This window comes from Dermacentor variabilis, chromosome 1 (genome assembly GCF_050947875.1).
Source record: "Dermacentor variabilis isolate Ectoservices chromosome 1, ASM5094787v1, whole genome shotgun sequence".
Lineage (NCBI taxonomy): Eukaryota > Metazoa > Arthropoda > Arachnida > Ixodida > Ixodidae > Dermacentor > Dermacentor variabilis.
In genome coordinates this window covers 234404259-234425181 of record NC_134568.1, presented here as the reverse complement: position 1 = coordinate 234425181, position 20923 = coordinate 234404259, and the positions used below count along the sequence as shown (strand labels likewise).

Below are 20923 nucleotides of genomic sequence, written 5' to 3'. Positions count from 1 at the left end.
ATTACGTCCCACGGCACACGGAGAGTCCGTTTTCGTTAAACTATAGGCTGCGGCGAGCTCGCAGCGTGGTCGGCGTGTTCTATGAGAAGCGACGAGCCTTTTCGCACTCGCAACAGGGCATAAAAATGTGCGAATCGACGCAAAACTCGGCCTAGAAACGTGCTTCGCCACAGCCAGGGCTCAATACGACCCAAGCTGGCACGACCCAGATGTCGTTTCCCGCACCGCCAGTAGGCGCCGCTACTATACCTCAAACTCCAGCGCAAGACGCCCATAAGCTGGTACTTCATTCTGTAACGCTAACTTCGACGCTCGTCGCAATGGACCCTGACACCGACAGATTGGCTCGCGATGGTGGGCTCAACTTCAGCGATTTGAGCACCGACGAGCGCGACCTGCTGCTGAGGCCTCGCACAGCCGACATCGTTGCGTACTACGACGGCGGCCTCGACACCGGCTCTCCGGAGCGGGAAAGCAACGAGGGCTTCCCACGACATCACATGGACGTGGGATTCTCGCTGCTTGTTCCAAATGAAAGTTTCGCGAGCCAGCAGAACCCTCACAGCACGACGCGATAACGAAACTACTGAAACTCCAAAGCGTGCGCGGCGCAGAGTCGAGCGAAAACGAAACCTTTCGAACACCCATATTACTGAAGGGTAACGTCAAAATGTTATTTTTTCTTAGAATCGAATAGACGTAGACAAGTAGCATTTTTTTCCGTCTTATAATCGAATGAAATGATATTTTTAATACGAGTAGTTGAGTATTAGTAACACAAATTATGAGGAGTCCTTTCGTCATCGGGCTAGTACCGGAATGTCGCTGGGGGGTCTCAAATCGTGTCATGCATTTACCTCAATTTCTCGGTTACTAAAGCTCTGTTCGCGATTATATTGACGCCTTAGACGTTCTAGAACATTGCTCTACCACTTTAACTTGAGTTTCTGGTAACCTTTAGTGTCCCTTTAAGACAAGTGGCAGTTTTAAATTTCCCGGGCAGTCGACGCCACATGGACGCCGGTACAGCCGGACACAACTATCGTTTATAGATCTATTTCGAATGCTACGACCGCTTGCACCAGCCCGCTTCATGTCTACGTGGACTTTTACATTTACCAACGGCTATTCGAACTGCGAACAGAACAGAAGGATGCACATATGCAGGGACAGGCGTCATCCTACAACGCAACGAGAACGCAAACAAAACAAATGCATCTGCGCGCCAATTGCAAACTCCTGCGGCAACACTACTACTTGACTGTGGCGTGTATGTGAAGATCGAACACTAAATGCTGTTAACTGGGATACATTGGAGTGCAAGTTCATGCACGCCCACAAGGCGAGAGGAAAACGCCGCAGGGCACACATCAGGCCACAGTTTCACGGAGGTTACGAAGCACAAAAGTAAGCGCATCCATTCCTTGCTTGCGAGCTCATGCTACATTTCGACAAGTTTATATTAACGTCAATTTTGCACATGTATACTTACAGGAAACTGTCTCAACGAGTCCGTTCTCGACTCTACTGTCCACGAGTCCAACACCTATGGTGCAACGAAGAATAAACGCTGAACCGGCTGTACGGCTCACGACCGTTCGTGGGAAATGGCTGGCTGGTAGCGGACGCTCGAGTCACCCAAGATACTCCGTCACAATACTCGGTCTCGAGGAGGAGGCTGTGGTAGCCGGAACAAATTGGGAAAGAAACCTCAGGTTAAATCATGATTTATTTCACTTCCAGACGCGCACAGCATATAGCAGACGAGCATGCGAGCCGCGAAACGGCAAGCGGACCCAACATCTACGTTGCGAAACAAATTGTCACATGTCTCAGAAAAAAAGAAAGAAAAGAAATTGCAAATAAAAAATTGTAACGCCACCTGTCGTACGCAAATAAACTAATCTCTTTAATTTATGTTTCGATTTAGAGCTGGAGCAGACATATTGGTGGCGGCGCGCAGAACTGCAAGTGCCCATACATGGTGTGCCCATATTTTGTGAATTTATGTCAATGACATTTGACTACTATCCATTCTTTAGGCACCTGTCGTCGCGTTGAAAGTAGTCCGTCCGCTGCATGATTGCGTACATGTTACGTATAAGGTGCTGACGAAGATGATTAGACGGGCGGATGAATACCACTTTTTCTTCGTGGCCTTTTGTCGGCGCGGACCCGCGCTCTCAGCACGTGCTGCGCCGGGCGCAGCTCTCGTGCAACAACGTTCCATACATTTATGCGAATGCGTCTTTGTCTACCTGCTCGCTGTTGTTGAGAAAATCTTTTTTTTTTCCTGGAAGCATTTCGTTGTCACCAGGTCTGTTTTATATTGAGTGGGCCTATCGTATCTTGCTGGCAGCGGCCATTGCCCACGAGGCGCAAATCTGACGAGCCTCGCACCACGGCCGTCGTTCGTCCATAGAACGCTGTATCCCCTGTTATGGACGCCGCTTCGAAGAATGGAGATTACGAGTGGATTGAGGAAGAATACGTTCCTCCGCCTTCGCAGCCGACTTCAGGACCCAGGCGTTACGGCGAAGGAGGCAACCTCGGCGCAGCGTCTGGTAGGGGCCGTGGCCGGTGTAACTATGAACGACCCAATGCGCCTCGCCCGGATTCCGAAGTGATCACGGTGCCAGTCAGGGATGTTGCCCGGATCATCGGCAGAGGTGGTTCCCGGGTCCGCGAGCTTCAGGATTCAAGTGGTGCGCAAATCTGGGTCATGAAAGACGACGGAGATTACTTTGAAGCCAAGTTCGAACTCTCGGGCTCTGAAGAGGCGCGTCGCAAAGCTCGCGAGCTCATCGACGCGATCGTCCATCCGCCGGAAGAGCCAGCATGCACCAGCAAAATCGAAGAACCGCGGCCTTTGGTTGACTGGGCCAAGCTGCTTGCCAAGAGCGACGAAGAGGCGAAGAAGCGCTGGGCCTCCCTCGCACCGATAACCAAAAATTTTTACGTTGAAGATCGTCAGGTTGCGTCCATGTCTGCAGAGGACGCGGCGTCCTTCAGGGCGGCCAACAATAATATAGTTGTCAAGTACTTGGGCCCAGAACATGAGCCGCCACCAGACGTAGCAACTAACCCTGTGGAGACTTTCGAGCAGGCGTTTTCAAACTATCCAGAAATCTTGGACGAGATCTACAAAAACAAGTTCTCGAAGCCGTCTCCAATACAGAGCCAGGCCTGGCCAATCCTACTGCAAGGTCAAGACCTCATTGGAATCGCACAGACAGGTACAGGGAAGACTCTGGCATTCCTGCTACCAGCTTTGATTCACATCGACAGCCAGCCTGTTCCGAGAGAGGAGAGGAAAGGTCCTTCGTGCCTGATTCTCGCTCCGACGCGCGAGCTTGCTCAGCAGATTGAGCGGGAAGCAAAGAAATACCACTACCGAGGGATAAAGTGTGTATGCATCTACGGCGGTGGCAGTCGGCGAGAGCAGATACAGACCGTCAACCTTGGCGTGGAAATCGTCATCGCGACGCCCGGCCGCCTGAACGACCTCGTGATGAACAGGATAATCGACCTTAACTTTGTCACTTTCTTGGTCCTGGATGAAGCAGACCGCATGCTGGACATGGGCTTTGAGATACAGATCCGGAAGGTGATGCTGGACATAAGGCCTGACCGGCAGACAGTCATGACAAGTGCCACTTGGCCAGACTGTGTGCGTCGCCTTTCCCAGCAGTACATGAAAAACCCATTCCAGGTGTTCATCGGCTCCTTGGACCTCGCCGCAGTGCACACAGTGACGCAGAAGGTCATCCTGTGCGAGGAAGAGGAGAAGAGGGGGCAGCTTCTGGCCTTCTTCGACTCCATGCAGCCCGAAGACAAAGTGATAGTCTTTGTCGACAGGAAGGCCACTGTGGACCACCTGGCAAGCGACTTTGTCCTGGCTGGCATCAACTGCGATTCCATCCACGGATCCAGAGAGCAGTGCGACCGTGAGCAAGCACTCGATGATCTACGGGAAGGCAAGGTGCGCATCTTGATTGCCACCGACGTTGCCGCACGAGGGTTGGACATCAAAGATGTGACACACATCTTCAACTACGACTTCCCTCGCAACGTGGAAGAGTATGTCCATCGTGTGGGCCGCACGGGTCGAGCTGGGCGTACAGGCACAGCCATCACGCTTATAACTCGTGGCGACTGGAGGCAGGCTCGCGAGCTTATCAGAATCTTGGAGGAAGCCAGCCAAGATGTCCCCACTGAGCTCTATTCAATGGCTGAGCGCTTTGATGCTTGGAAGGAACGCCGTGCCAAGGAAGAGCGTAGCTTTGGCATGGACCGCGGTGGCCGAGGCGGGGGTTCCTGGAGAGGAGGAGGCGGCAACGGCGGCGGCAGCGGTAGCGGTGGCAGTTGGGGTGGTGTCCATCGCAACCGTTGGTGAGGAGACAGTAGCTGTGATATGCTGTCATCAAGGTTATTTGATTCACCAGTGTTCAAATGTTCATCAGCATCACGTGGCAGTCTTCGCACTACCATGCAAAGACTTTATCATTTGCTATGTTGTTTTTTGTTAAAGTTTTTTTATGACTGGCTGACAAGTGAATGAACCGTTGATAGCCCTGCATGCATCTTTGTGTCAATGTGGCAAGAGAGCTCATTGCCCTCCTCCTCTAGACATGTGCAACATAGCCTGCCGGCATTCGCACCTCTAGGTGCCACTTTGCATGTTGCATGTGCTTTGTTAGCGCATTCTGTTTCTTGGTGCATGGAGGAGAGAAAAAGCAGTGTTAAATGAAGGTAAGGTCTGTTCAAAAGGCACTGTTGTCTAGGAATTGAGACGCCACATGAGGCATGCTTGGCTAACTTATGCCAAGGCGGTATGAGCCCCAAGTACACAGGCATCCATCACATGCAATTAATGTGGCAGTGAGACATTGTAGGCTAGCATGATACAGCTGTCGGTTGATAAGAAGGCTTAGTGCAAACACTACACAAGGAGATGGGACAAGGCGTCTTGTCCTGTCCTTGGCCTTGTGTCGTGTTCGCCGTAAGCCTTATTGTAAATTTGCACTGACTAGCCCATCAGTGAATGCATTCTGCAAAACTAAAAGTGTATTTTTCCTTTCTGTTTTACTACAATACCTGCTGATTTTGAAAAGTAGTTTTTCTGTTTTCGCAAACAAGTCAGCTGTTGGTGCCATTGGCATGCTTTGAACTATGTGACTAAAGGTGTTTGTTATTGCCTTAAGCAATTATTGCATGTTGCTTCTCTTTGGCCCTGAAATTGCTGCACATTTCATTTCCTTCATTCAAAATTCCCATGCTGCACTTTCATTGTGCATGCACTGTTGCAAACTGCCATGCGCTGCCGCACTTGTGTATGTGCATGCTTATGAAAATTTTTGTTGGGAAATCTCCAATGGCTGATGTTGCCATGACTCTGAAGTGTTGGCATTGTGCTTTAAACACATAAATGTTGCATTGAAGCAGGGCAAGTTGGTTGTAGCTAGCCACATATACAGGATCTGCCTAAAAATAAGCGAAAAAGTGAACTGGATTTAGCTCTAATGCACATATCTGTTGCCGCTACAGCTGTGACCCTCTGGGAAAAAGCAGTTGCACTTGGAATGTCTGGGAGGTGAGGTCGGCATTTTGCATATTGATCTCTGTTACACAGGCATGTGCAAGCATGCTTGAGTACAGATAAAATCAAGGGCCATTAAATGCTGCCATGTCCAAGCACTTCAGTTGGTTCTAGTTGGCATCTGTTTTGTGCTTTGTCTGAACTCTGCAAAAATTCAATACATACACCACTGTGCATCGAAAATGCCTGTTTAACGTGTTTACAAAATTGTGCTATGAGCATAATAATGGAGACTTTCCCTGGAGTGGAAGCAAAGGAAAAAAAAAAAAAAAAGGCCCGATGCCTTTGTGACTGTGGGGCTCATAAAATTGATGTAATTATTTCTCATTTATGATTATCTTGTGAATGGCCTTGTGTGTGCAGCTCATGGCTCATAAGTTAATGCAATTTTCACCACACATCTGCATCATTTATTTTAAGCAATGCTGTGTTGTGTAATTTTCCTTAGTGAAGTTTCACCTGTGCTTGTTACAAGAGCAGCTTTATACAAAAATTGCAGCTGTGCAAATTTTGAAGGCCATGTGATATGTTGTGCACAACATACCAATAAAGCGCATGTGTTTTAGTGTGAAATGATAGTGCTAGACGGAATTCTTCAGTGACTTTTCGTCCTGTGTTGAAGAGAGTTGTGCCGCTGTCTTCGACTGCTCAGCACCTGCTGTAATGCTGTGTAGGATTGCCGCAGTGTGTGAATAAGTGAAGAAATTGTGGGAGCAACTACCAACGATGACTTATAAAGTCAGTGGTAGCTTTGCAACCTCCCCTATCTCTAGTGTGCTGGCTGAAACTATATTGCAATCAGTTAAGTGGATGTGCTGGACACGGAGGTGTCTGTTGCAGATGGGGTGCTGTAGCTTCAACATATTTGATGGCTACATCCTCCCTGTGTCACCTTGGCACATCCATTGCAGGGATTGGGCAAGAATGTGCACATACCGGCATCACGCATGCAGTGCCGAAGTTGTCTGTCTGGACACATACCCAGTGACCCAAGTTGTCTACTAGGTCAGACAGCAGCCAGCTGCAGGTTGTCTATTCATCCACATACCCAGGGGGAGGAGCTAGTAGACAACTTCGGTTACTAGATATATGTGCCACTGGTTATTGTTTGAAATTGTCCATTCATCCAAAGTGGCCGCAATAGGTAAGGAAAGCTGTTGCCTTACTAAAAAAGTTAGGTGGGCAGGACAGTCGTTGCTTGCAGCTGAGTTACTAAGTACATTTGCCAAACGGTGGCACTTTCATCGAGTTGCCATGGATGGTGCCAGGATTCTTGTAACAGAAAGCTGCAATGTGCTGCAGTGTCTGCTTAACGTTTTCAGAAATTGCTGCTTGTGATTATTTAGAAATTGAGAGGAGTCACTGAGTGGAGCAGGTTTAGAGGCAACCATCTGCAAACATATGAATTTCTTTTTGCGCATCATGCTTTACCGAAATTTCGGTGTATCTTTCTATGCAGGAGTGGGAACGTCTATTGACAGATGGAACTTCCTTGTCCTTTTCCTTAGAGGTATAGACAATGGTGCTACAGAAATGTGAAGTGAAATGTGTTGACACATCTGGCATGTAGCTTAATAATGGTAAAAAAAAAATCATGAGCCATCCCACTTTGTGAAGGTGGATGACCAACGAAGCTGGCTAGCACACGACAAAGAGGTGACATGAAATTTTGAACAAAGGTATGAAAACATTAATTCTGTTTATCAGTGGTCATCGTGACGAAAGATATGCACGCACATTTTTTTTATACATCGCTCGTATTATACATTCCTTATGTTCATTCATGTCTACATTTCGCGATGTAGTGAGGCCAAGAATTGGAGACCGAAATCACTGCACTGACTGGCAGTGCGCCAGTGCCTTTGCGAGGGAGGGGCAGGATGGGAACGCTGGTATGATGAGCGGCAACGAAGCCAGCTGTGGAAGAAGACAGGGATGAAAGCGAAAGAGATATATTGAGGCAAAGAATTTGAGAGAGAAATCACTGCACTGACTGGCAGCGGACTAGTGCCATGGGCACCTTCGCAGAGGGAGGGGCAGTATGGGAACGCACACACGATGAGCGACATCGGAGCGGGCTGTGGAAGATGATGACGAACGTGCGAGCAGTGGCACTGGCCATTGCTGATGATGATAGTTTTTACTCGCAATGATTTCTTGATGGACACGAAAAATGCACGGAACCCTAGCCATAAACAGCATAGTTTCCTACAATGTACTAGAGGGAACTTATTTAATTATTTATTACCCAGTACATTGTTGAAAATGACGAGCTTACAAAGCCGTTTGGAGCCAGAATGACGAAGTTCAGGCAAATTCATGTAATTTTCAGGCTGGCGCAACCGCTCCCTTTGCAGCTCACATAAGCACTAGTGCCAGAGTTACCTCTAGTAATTATTGTATGAAACTCTATGATAAACTGCTTCACTGTAAGACATTTTAGTTTGAACAGCAACCTTGATCTAGAAAATGGGCCATATGTGTTCGTTTTAACATTGGTTCTCTAAGCATTGGTACAGGTATTGCATATTAGCACATGAAATAGGATGTCTTTAAAACAACAGAAAACTGAGTGTGTGTGGATTCATGGTATAGAAAGGCAGGCATGCAAAAGAGACACGAAAGAACCGCCAGGAGGACAACCACATGCCAGCTATCAAGTAAAAGGTCACGGATGTGCGGAAAGGAAAGAAGATGCATACTTGTGGTCATATTTGGTACATCTTCATTTTCATGTGGGGATATCCAACGTGGGATTAAACTGACGGAATAGCAAGTTAAAGCTGAGCATTCTGTATTCATGGGCAACTTTCTGTGGTAATATAGGGGAAAAGAAGTTACAGAGGCAAAGCGCATACAAGTAAGGATGGTCCTGTGAAAAATTCCTACATTTGCGTTCATTTATGTTGGGGAAGAGAAAACGTAAGCATCTAATTTACAGCAGCAAAGTAAGACAAAATGCCCCGGTGTGTGCTAAATTCGACCTATTATTATTATTATGCTTATTCTGCTGTTCTTTTTCCCCTTGGGCAAATGCACCAACGTCACACACAGAAGCTGTCATGATTCACTCTCTGTTCAGATAAATAGAAAGCACTATCAACAAGAGGGAAGGAAACAGACTAGGGAGGAGCATCACATAAGAATCTTGAAGCCTTGCGATAAAAATAAAATCAGGAGTCATTCCACTCTGTGAAGGTGGTTGACCAGCGAAGCTGTTTTGCACATGAGAAATGAGTGGGCTTGGCGGCACGTCAGTGATGGGCCGTCCTAACAGACTTCAGTTCTTCGCTACGCAGTTCTTGGTGCTGTCCTAGATTTTGAAGCTGACACCGTACTCTGCACAGCCTGCCTGGATTCCACTGCCTGCCGATGAGGACGCCCCCGCATTGCCATGGCGAGCTTCGCCGGACCTACCTCTACGGAACATCGGACTGCGCATCACAGATTACGCCACTTCTGTCGCTGCGGTGTCATCGGCTGATGCCCTGGCTTCCTGGCACACTATCCTCGGTTGAGAGCGCCATCTTCCCTTGGATCCCCGATATAAAGCCTAGACAAACCATCGCCACGCTCAGTGGGCTTGGCGGCACGTCAGTGATGGGTCATCCTAACCGACTTCACTTCTTCGCTACGCAGTTCTTGGTGCTGTCCTGGATTCTGAAGCTGACACCGTACTCTGAACAGCCTGCCTGGATTCCACTGCCTGCCGATGAGGACGCCCCCCATTGCCATGGCGAGCTGCGCCGGACCTACCTCTACGGAACATCGGACTGCGCATCACAGATTATGCCACTTCTGTCGCTGCGGTGTCATCGGCTGACGTCCTGGCTTCCTGGCACACTGGATGGATGGATGGAAGGTAGGAGCGTCCCCTTTGAAACGGGGCAATGGCAGTTGCCAACATGCTCAGATTTTTATTTTGCCTTTTATTTTTATCTGTGTTGTGTGTTATTGAATTTCTCGATTTTCTTTAAATACGTCTTCCTACCCTTTTAACCTTATGTCACCTCTCTGCTTTTGAGCCACCAATCCTCCAATCGCCTTTTGCTAATTTCCACCGCATATTTATTTACATGACTATCATCTCTGAACCCTAGGGCCTCAGGAAGGGTGACTGTGGCCGCATCGACATCGGGATTGATACCATCACATTCTAGTATGAGGTGTTCCATCGTTTATACATATTTACCACACACAGTACATGTGTCTTCTTCTTCGTTAAATTTCTTTTTATAGCTCCGCGTTCTAAGACATCCTGATCTAGCTTCAAAGAGTAGGGCACTGCCTCTTGAGTTATCATAAAATGCTTCCCTTCCCGATCTGCTGTTTCCTGTATCGATATAGTTCTACACTATGCTTCTTTTCCATTGAATTTATCCAATTTTTACCTTCCGCATTTTTAACCTGTCGTTTAATGCTCTGTCTTTCTTCGTCCTCGTGTCTGGCATGCTTACTGGTTAGCTTCCTAGTTCTTTTCCGCCATTGTGAGTCAACGCTCTTTCTGTATAGGTATTTAAACATCTTAGCTGCCCACCTGTTATCATCCAATTTCCTCAGACGTTTTTCGTATAGGATTTTACTCTGAGCTTCCCGTGCTTCGAATGATGCCCAGCCCATATCTCCCTGTACTGCTTCGTTTGTGGTTTTCCCGTGGGCACCTAGTGCTAACCTTCCCACAGCTCTCCGATTTACTTCTAGTCTCGACTGAACCTCTGCCCTTAAACACAGGACCGCATTCCCGAAAGTAAGCCCCGGCACCATTACTCCCTTCCAAATGCCTCTCAGTACCTCATACCTGTTGTAACCCCACAATGCCTTATGTTTCATTATCCCGGCATCTCTTCGCCCTTTTGCTATTAGAGACTGTTCGTGCTTTTCCGTGTACATCTGCCCTTTGTTTATCCATACCCCGAGATACTTGTATTCGGCCACTCGGGGTATTTCGTGGCCTTGTATTGTAAGCTCCTGATCAGTTGTATCGTTGAAAAACATCCCACCGGACTTAGCTGCACTAAAACTGAAACCTAAACCGTCTCCTTCGTCCCCACAGTAATTAACCAGAGTTTGCAAATCTTCCTGGCTATCTGCTAACAGTACAATATCGTCCGCATACATTAAACCCGGTAGTCGTTGCTCAACAACCTTTTCGCCTAATCTGTACGACAGATTATACCCTAGATTGCTTCGTTGTAACCTTCTTTCCATGCTTATCATATAAAGCATGAACAGCAGCGGTGATAGAGGACAACCTTGCCTTAAAGGGATACGGACACAAAATCTGAACATTTTACGATAATACAGAAAATGAGTCCTCAGTGTGCGAGTACACTGAAAACAAGTAGTCACTTCGCTCAGTTTTCAGCGGATGGCTTTATTTTTGGCGTTTTTGTGAGCGCGCGCAACGCCGCCCGGCCCAAGCGAGTTGGAAGGCGTGACGTCACGACACCCCCGTCGGATAGCCAGCCGGCCGGCCACGGTCATTCGAGGTGCGCCGCCGCCGCAATCGCGAGCATGGATTCGGGTTCTGGTGCCTCTACCAGCGATGAGTACACGTCTGTAGATGAGGACCGTTCCAACTTAGCAAGAAATATAATCGCTTACGGTTACGAGCCTTCCGCGTCAAGAGGCAATGAAGAGCAGGCGGCCTTGAACGTGCCGGTCAGGCAGTCCGGGCCAGCAAAATGTTAATTTCTTTTTCTAGTAAACTTGAAGTGCAGCAGCAGCAGTTCCTAAAATTATGTTACGTAGGATGCAAAATGCCTAGTTTCGTGACCCGCGTTGAGGCAGAAAGGGAGCTATTACGGCTGAATCGTAGGTAGCGTAGCTCGTCGCTTTGTGCTTACCTACGCTGTCGGCTTTCGATCGCTGCACACTTCGTTTTTACGCGACGAGGCACGGCATGTGTAGAATTTTCCAACCGTTTCATAGCCCTGTGTTTACGGCTACTTTCACATTCACGCCATTAGAAGCCATTTACTGGTTGAACTCGTTGAGATGGGCGGCTGCGCTAGGGACCCGTCGACCAGATCACTTAGCTACATCGATTCTGTGGCCATAGACAAAGGAAAGTCTTTAGCTGTGACATTTAATAGGGAAATGCTGCGCGAACAACCAAGTCATGAAACCCGACGCATGATTACGCAGAGACCTATGAAAATCCGTAATTTCTTGCTTGAGATTGAAAAGCAACGTGTGAAACGGCAATGTAGATAAATGTGCTGCGCATTTTAGATTACTACACATGTATGCTGTTGTCTGGCGTTCATTCACTGGCTGTGTTTTGTATATTTGATCAATTAAAAGAGCGCTCGTATGCTGTCGTTAAATATTAGACGCAGCGAGAGTGCACACAACATGACTATTTTGTTTTGTGATAAACACATCTATCCGCAGGGTAAGCAATTTCTGTCACAAGCCGAGAATATTTGTTCTTGCACAGCCAATGAAAAGGTTCTTTCAACAGGCACTCCCTTCTTTCAACAGGCACTCCTGCGGTCACCGCTGCGGCTACATGCATACAGAAAGAGAGAGGGTCTGTTGCAAGAACAACAAAAGTTGGCAAACACAGCTAACAGTTACGAATGCGTCACTAAGCACCCGCTCTTTGAATTGTATTGCCTCAACAGGAGCCTTTTGAGCGGCATGCCAAGGCTTTTGAGCACAGCCGGGCTAGCCCGCTCGCATAAGCATCGTTGACGAAGTGGTCTGCGCAAGTGAAGCCATTTTTTAGAAGTCTCCATGCTGGGTGTGATGGCTGACAGGCACGTATGCAAAGTTCACGCACCTTGTCTCTGGGAGACGTGCGCGACGGCGTGTCACGACCGATAATGCTGTTATAACAGCCGTGGGCGCCGTAATGTCTGGGCATTTTCTTCCGCTACGAAGAATGCTTCAATACCGATCGACGACCGTGCGAACACGCGTGTAAGATGCACCACCTGCATGGAGAGCTGACGGGGATAATGTTTCAGACAGACCACGTGCGAACATAGCCGACGGCGATAAACAAACGCTGCAAGGGACCGACACTCCGGAAAGACTGCGCCGGCTGTGGCTGACCTTGGCCGCGCGCGCGCGGGCACGCGGGGGTGTCATGACGTCAAGTTTCAGCTTCTCCCGGCGGCCGCTTGGAGGCAAGGCGCAACAGAAAATCGCAAAAGAAAGGTGTTTCTCGTTCTTTTTTTCTAAGCAGCTTGTTGTATTCGTCATTTTTAACAGTTCAACTTTTGTTCGGACGCAGAAAACCACCCACTAATTTTTGTGTCCGTATCCCTTTAATCCTTTGTGAACCTCGACAGTTGTCGTACTCTTGATTCCTTCCCATGTTATTTCAACATTATTTTCTCGATATAATTCCTGTAGAAAATCAATTACCTCATTACCGATACCTTCAGCTTTTAATCTGTTCCACAGGAGTTCCCTGTTCATATTGTCGTATGCACCACTTATGTCCAGGAAGGCTAAATACAGAGGTCTATTTTCCGCCTTAGCTATTTCTATGCACTGGGTAAGCACGAACAGGCTATCATCTAAGCGCCCACCACTTCTGAACCCGTTCTGAAGTTCTCCAAGTATTCTATTACTTTCTACCCATGACCGCATTTTTAATTTCACCGCCTGCATCGCCAGCCTATATATAACTGATGTTATCGTAATTGGTCGGAAAGATTTTATGTTCTTCTTATCACCTTTCCCTTTATAAATAAAATTCATTTACTCTGTTTCCAGCTGTGCGGAATTTGCTTATTTGTTATGACTGCCTCCAATTCTTTTATCAGCGTTTCCTTGCTTCTTGGGCCAAGTTCATTAATTAACTTGATTGGAATTTCGTCTATCCCCGCGGACGTGTATTTTGGAACATTTGCTTCCGCCTTTTTCCAGTTAAGATTGGTCAATTCTAAGCTGTATTTTATTATGCTATTCTGTGTTGCTCCCTCACTTGGGGCGATTACCCTATCGTCTTTCCTAAATGACTCTGCTATAACTGAACCAATGTAGTTCACAGCGTCATCTCCCTCTAAACAATTTCCTTCGGCATCGTGAATCTGTTCCTCTTTTCTGTGATTAGCTTTACCCAGCCAGCTTATATGGTTCCAGAATTTTCTTGACCCCCCTTTAGTTGCATTGCGAACTTCAGCCAGCCAGCGATCAGAGGACTGCTTTATTTTAGCCTGGACGAGGACCTGCACTTGTTGTTTCTTTTGTCGATAATATTCCCATTTTTGGCCTATTTCCCCTTCAGATAACTGCGCCCTCTTTGCTTCTCTGTGTTCCCGAGATGCCCACCGTCGTTGTTCGATGGCCTCTCTAATTTCCTTATTCCACCAACTTCGTGGCTTCCCCTTTCCTCTCCAGCAGTTTACTCCTTTTACCTCTTTTATTTTTGTACTAATGAGTAGTTCTAACTGATTATAATCCCACCTTTCCATGGGATGTTTCTTTATTGCTTCCTCTATGCCAGCCGCTATTTGCGCTATTTACGCGTCATTTAATTTTGCGTACTCTTTTTGGCTTCCCTGCATTTCTCTTTTGAGTAGGGCTCCCAACTGTAGACTAATACGCTTATGATCACTTCCGAGGCTGTACTTCCCCTCTTCGTCTATTTCCATTATTGCTATCTTGCTATACAATCCCTGCGACATTAAGCAGTAGTCAATGGTTGTTTGTCTGTTACGGGACTCCCACGTGATTTGTCCCTCACACTTAGTCTCTCTATTTACTATAACTAGGTTGTGTCGTTCACAGAAGTCTAGCATCAACTTCCCATTACAATCTGTGTATCCATCCAGATCCTCGATGTGGCCATTCATGTCACCCAGCAGACAAATATCGGCACCTTCTCCAAACTGCTTTATATCGTCATCGAGACACTTCACTAGATCTTTGTTCTCTTGCCTGTATTTGTCCCCTGTCCCTAAATAAACTACTCCTAGCCATGCCTTTTTACCGGCAATTGTACCTGATACCCAGACATGTTCTTTGCAAGTTAACTTTATTCTTTGCCAATTTGTTCCTTGGTGTATGAGCATACCTACTCCTCCTCCCTTCCTCTCCGTTGTTGTTCTATTGCTCCCTTCCCAGACGTAGCCTTCAATAAGCGGTGGGTCTTCTAGATCCCTGAGGTGTGTTTCGCATAGCGCGTATACACCTACTTCTTTGTCCTTTAACTGCTGTTCTATTTCTAACCACCTCGCTCTCTTTCTACCGCCTTGCATGTTTATGTACCTGATCCTGGTGTTAAATTTATTTGTAGTTTTCTTCCTGGACCTCCTAGTGGCCATTTTTATTGGCGTCAGCCTCTATTGTTGCACTTTCTACACTGTTTCTACCTACCCCTACGCCCTGAGGCGCAGTGGACCCCCTAAAAAAGCTACTGCCCGACCTGCCAGGCGCCAGCAGATCTCGGCTCCTAGCCTTCCATTAAAGTGGATGCCATCTCGTGTAAAGCCTCCGCCAAAGCCTGCTCTATGCACTTCTCTGTTTATGTCTGCCACTTCAAATCCTTTCTCCTGGCTTAGCTTTCTTATTTCACAATTTACAGCCACAACGTCCTTGGCAATTGCTCCGTTCCTTCCTTGCACCTCCGGCACTGTGCATACCACGATCTGGACTTGCTGTGCTATCGCCCTTAAATTGTCAACTCCCTCCGCTAATCTTTCCACTACTTTTGCAGCTTCACCATTCAACACATCATTTAGCCCCGCCGCTACCACTACCAAATTGCGCTCTGCAACATTCTCAGAAACCTCGCTTTTTGTTTCTCTCAGTACTGCGTCCATTGTCCTGCCTGGGAACGTCCCGACTGCTACCCGCTTATCACCCTTTGCACGCTCCATTATAGCTCTTTTGCACCTCCTCATATTTGAATCACCACCGATAAGTACTAGGGCATTCTTTCCCTCCCTCCTAACTATCTTCGATTGACAGCGCCATCTTCCCTCGGATCCCCGATATAAAGCCTAGACAAACCATCGCCACGCTCAGTGGGCTTGGCGGCACGTCAGTGATGGGCCATCCTAACCGACTTCACTTTTTCGCTACGCAGGTAACAAATTGCTGTTGCGTTTTCGCTAAACGCACTGGTTACCGAACATTACTCGCGCTGCTGAGCCCACGGCGCTCTCTTTGTATAGTATTTGACTGTGCTCGCATGCTATTGAAATTACTTTTGTTGACAGGAGATATTGAAACTAATCCTAGACCTAGAAATGATCCAACTGTACTCCCTGCTGATATGATTGATGTTCTGAACGCATTGCAAATCGGGCACTCGGCCATGCTTGAGCAGCTAAATTCAATTAGGTCAACCCTTGCTGATCATGAGAAAACGTTCAGCAAACTCGGCACACTGTTGACCAAGATTGAATCGGACCTGTTGTCACTTTCGAATATAAAGTCCCAAGTAAATAACATAGAAAGCGTCGCTAATAGCAGCGCTGCTCAGGTAACTGTGCTAACTGACCGCATTAATGAGATAGAAAACAGATCCCAAAGATGTAACCTGGTTTTTTACGGTATCAGCGATGCGCGAAATGAGTCGTGGCGTGATTCTGAGGAATCAATAATTGAACACTGCCACAAAAACCTGGGCGTAACTATTCAGAGTCGTGATACAGAACGTGCCCACAGACTTGGCACTTTTTTCAGGAGGGAAAATGGAGGCCAATAATAGTAAAATTCGCCCACTTTAAAGATAAAGAAGGCATCCTGTTCTCAAGCGGTAAGCTGAAGGGCACCGAATACGGCATTAGCGAAGACTTCTCCCCAGAAACTCGTCTGGCCAGGAAACATCTGATCGAATTTGGAAAAGTGCAGCAATCTTCATTCAAGCTCTGTTACGACAAACTTATCTCTGGCCGAAAAACCTACGTTTATGATCACGCTAAACAGTCGGTCGTCGAACGTCAATCCTAGCATCAAGTGCAAAAGCCACTGAGGCCGACTCAGCGTGTTAAGCACAATCTATCGTTGCTCTACACTAACATCCGCAGCCTGATACCCAAACGGGATTCGTTATGCAGCCTCATTTCCTTGTCATCCAGTAACATTGTTGCACTAACGGAAACATCGTTAAATTCCACAATACTTCATTGCGAAATTCTTCCAGATCTACCAGAATTTAATATTTTTCGCAAAGACAGGTGCGATGGAAGCCGTGGCGGCGGTGTGGCTATTGCTACTCGTTGCCAACTTAAGTGCTCTTTTGTAAGTGCACGCTCATCGGCTGTTGCTATCGTCCACCCTGCACTGATAGCTCCTTTCTTTCGTTTTTTCACGATGCGTTGTTTGAACTAACCACGGCTTATCCTAACACACCCATATTGTTACTCGGGGACTTCAACTTTCCAACTATACATTGGAGTAACGTTGCGTCATGTCTAACACAAACAAACATGGCTAGCGAATTTATAAACATTTGATTGCTGTTCAGTCTATCGCAGCTTGTTACTAAACCTACGCGAATAACTCAACACTCATCAAATATCCTAGATCTCGTCTTAGCGTCGCACCCCGATAAGATGCCTCCTCTTACGTACGTCAGGGGTCTTAGCGATCACACCGTCATTCATGCCACGTTTCCTTGCAATATACTCAAAAGTAAAATATCAAAGGAAGTGCTAACACTATATGATAAAGCCGATTATCCAAGCATTAATCGTGAACTTTCTATCTTTCATGAGCAACTTGCCCTTACGTATCAGCAGCGGTTGACTGAGAGCAACTGGGCACTTTTCAAAACAGAAATGCTGCGTTTAATAGGTCTTTACATTCCAACTATCACGATAAATGAAAGAGCGCGTTCCCCCTGGTTGAACACTACATTAAAGCACTTAAACAATAAGAAAAAATGATTATTTCGTGTAGCCAAATGCTCAGGTTCTTCTTCTGCCTAGGAAAAATATAACAAAGCTACTAAAGAATATAACTCATTAAAAGCACACACAAAACGTAATTTCTTTTCTACTACCATCTCAAATATGTTGCACTCTAACCCGCGGCGTTTTTGGAAAACGATAAAACCCGAAACCAATAGCTCTATTTCTCTATGTGATAATTCTGGCTCACCCATTTCTGACTGAAATGTTCCCGATGCCTTGAACCTTGCATTTTGTTCAATGTTTACAAAAGAACCTACCAATGAACTACCAGATTTACCATTTTTCGATTTTACACCAATGGAAGGTATTAATTTTAGGCCGGAAGGCATCATTAAGGTAATAGATGGCCTGAAGTGGTCATCATCCTGTGGGACCGACGGCACTAATGCCAAAGTGTTAAAAAATACAAAATATGTCTGTTGTTCGATCCTCTGTATCATTTTTCAGCATTCACTTGACACAGGCATTGTTCCAAGAGACTGGAAAACAGGGAAGGTCATTCCAGTCTTCAAGAAAGGTGATCGGTCTTCCCCAGGTAACTACCGCCCCATTTCACTCACCAGCGTATGCTCCAAAATCATGGAACATGTCATTTACTCTCATGTTGCAAACTACCTAACTTCAGTGAAGTTCTTTCACCCTTATCAACATTGCTTCAGGAAAGATCACTCATGCGAAACGAAGTTGGCTTTATTTATTCATGATATTCATTTAAACCTCAACTCTACATTCCAACTGATGCCCTGTTTTTAGATTTCGAAAAGGCTTTCGATAAGGTTCCACATTCTCGCCTTCTACTAAAATTATCACGCCTAAACATCCACCCACTTGTTCTTAACTGGATCCAGTGTTTTTTAACTAACCGAAAACAGTTTGTATATGCTAACCTTACATCTTCCGTTTCCTCCGTTCTATCTGGTGTACCTCAGGGCACTGTTCTTGGGCCACTCCTATTTTTAATCTACATTAATGACCTACCATTCACTGTAACCTCTGCAATACGTCTTTTCGTTGATGATTGTGTCCTATACCGCCCTATCAATACCGTCGCAGACGTCTCTGCTCTTCAGGAGGACCTCTTTCATATTCAAGACTGGTGTGCTACGTGGCTCATGTCCCTAAACGTTAGTAAGACTGCATATTTCATTCCATCGTCGCCTTAACTACATTTCCCCTGCCTACAAGATTAACAACTGCAGTATATCTACTACTGACTCCTTCAAGTGCTTTGGAATTCACCTATCCAAAGATTTGTCTTGGACAAATCACGTAAGCCACATAATTAATTCAGCTAACCAAATTCTTGGTTATCTTCGCCGTAATATCTTCATGGCACAACCACTCGTGAAATCAGTTGCCTATAAAATGCTTGTGCGACCAAAACTTGAATATGCATGTGCTATCTTTGACCCTTACCAAACTAATCTCACTAAAGCCCTTGAAAGTGTTCAAAACCGTGCTACTAGATTTATTCTTTCAGATTACTCATATCGCACTAGCGTTTCATCACTAAAATCTAGACTAGACCTATCGCCTCTTGCCTCTCGTCGTCGCATCTCTCGCCTATGCCTCTATCGCAGGTTTTTTTATTCCATACGTCGTGACAGCCAGCTGGTCCAGCTGGCTCATCGTGTTCGTCAAACAGGCCATCCGGGTGGTTGTGCCATGAAGATATTACGGTGAAGATAACCAAGAATTTTGTTAGCTGAATTAATTATGTGGCTTACGTGATTTGTCCAAGACAAATGCTTGGATAGGTGAATTCCTAAGTACTTGAAGGAGTCGGTAGTAGATATAGTGCAGTTGTTAATCTTGTAGGCAGCCCCGTAGGGGCGTCTGCGTCAGCAGGCGTTTGGTGTGTTGCGACACCACGTACCCGAGCACACGAGGGTTGGACCCTCCCGCGTGTAGCCGTGCGCGGCTTAGCCGTGTCCGGGGAAAGGGGGATCCTGGGGGTTGAGCCAATGCCGGGTGTTCGGACCTTTAAGGCCCCCCGGCGGAGGCAACACGCCTCTTTGGCCTCTGCTTCACGTAGACGGCACCCCCGGACTGACCCACCCGGGGGAAATCGGTAGTCGCCTTTTCCTGTCTCTCTCTTCTCAAACCTTCGTCTTTATCTCTCACTTTATATCTTTCCTGTCTTCTTCTCTCTTCCATTTACTTCCTTTCTCCACGGCGGCAAGGGTTAACCTTGTGTGGAATCCTACCTTGGGTACACCATATTGGGTTATAGTGAAGGCGTACGGCTGGCGTCGTGCAGGCTTGTACACAAGCTGTGCCGCGTCCCCACGTTGGGCTCCATGGTGGGCGGTCGGCGCTGTTGCCGAACATACACATTTTCCTATGGCAGCGCAAGCCTCTGTTGTTTATGATCGGCGTCTGAAGAGATGCCACACCGAAGTACCATTTCAATTTTCCTTTCAAAGCAACGCACCAACATTTCCAAAGTACTATGTAGTGCATAGTGAAAGCAACATTCCGGTAAGGAAACTCTCTCCTTTCCTGGTAGCGAAGTGTCTGAAAGACAAAATCGGACCAACATACAAAGCATCCAAAATGTCTAGTGGGGACCTCCTTCTAGAACTGAATAACAAAGACCAAGCAGATAAGCTCTCTGAACTTACCAGTATTGACGAAGCGACAGTGACTGTTTCAGCCTACAGAACACTTAATACAAGCAGGGGAGTAATATCTGAAGAAGACTTCATTGGTTTAAGCGACGAGGAACTGCTGGAAGGTTTCCAGGAACAAAATGTCACCAAAGTACAAAGAATAGTAATCCGAAGAAACGATCAAGAAATCCCCACCAAACATGTTATACTCACCTTCGGAACAAGCGTAATGCCTACTTCACTCGATGCAGGTTATGTCAAAGTGAATGTGAGACCGTATATCCCGAATCCCAGACGGTGTTTTAAGTGCCAAAGATTTGGACATGCTTCACATGCATGCCGAGGACAAACAACTTGTGCTAAATGCAGCTCCAACGACCACCAATCAGAGAATTGCACTTCTTCGCCACATTGTGTTAACTGCAAGGGAGATCACCCAGCTTATTCGTGGTTCTGCCCTTGCTGGAAAAAAGAAAAAGAAGTCATTGCACTAACTGTTAAAGAAAAAATCTCGTTCTTCGAAGCCAGAAAAAGACTGTCGTACCTTCCCCGAAGAAGTTATGCCGAAGTGACGCAGGCGGGGGCAGCGTCACAGAGGCCTCCAGAGTCCTCCGAGCCCATGCGCAGTGGTGCCGCAGTGACTCCTCCCGCCCCCGTGGTGCAAGCAGTCAGTACTGCTCCACCCTCTTCGACGGCCCTGCAGACACCAGCCCCGCAGGGCCCTAAAATCAAACGAACCCCAAGGCCCGAGGCACGTGTCTCGGCGCCTAACTCTCGGTCCTCCAGCGCCTCAGAGAGAGCGATGGAGGTCGACACAAAAACTCCGGTGT

At 46.9% G+C, this 20923-nt stretch overlaps 1 protein-coding gene across 1 annotated transcript; it reads left to right on the top strand.

The window, feature by feature from the left end:
- Positions 1-2194: 2194 nt before the first annotated feature.
- LOC142559606 (putative ATP-dependent RNA helicase DDX43) lies at positions 2195-6172 on the top strand. Its single transcript, XM_075671185.1, has one exon. It carries the CDS (start codon positions 2441-2443, stop codon positions 4394-4396), a length of 1956 nt encoding a protein of 651 aa, XP_075527300.1. The 5' UTR covers positions 2195-2440; the 3' UTR covers positions 4397-6172.
- The last annotated feature ends 14751 nt before the right edge of the window (positions 6173-20923 follow it).

Excerpts from the sequence above, each read along its gene's own strand:
- LOC142559606 (XM_075671185.1), top strand. The coding sequence starts at position 2,441 with ATGGACGCCGCTTCGAAGAATGGAGATTACGAGTGGATTGAGGAAGAA.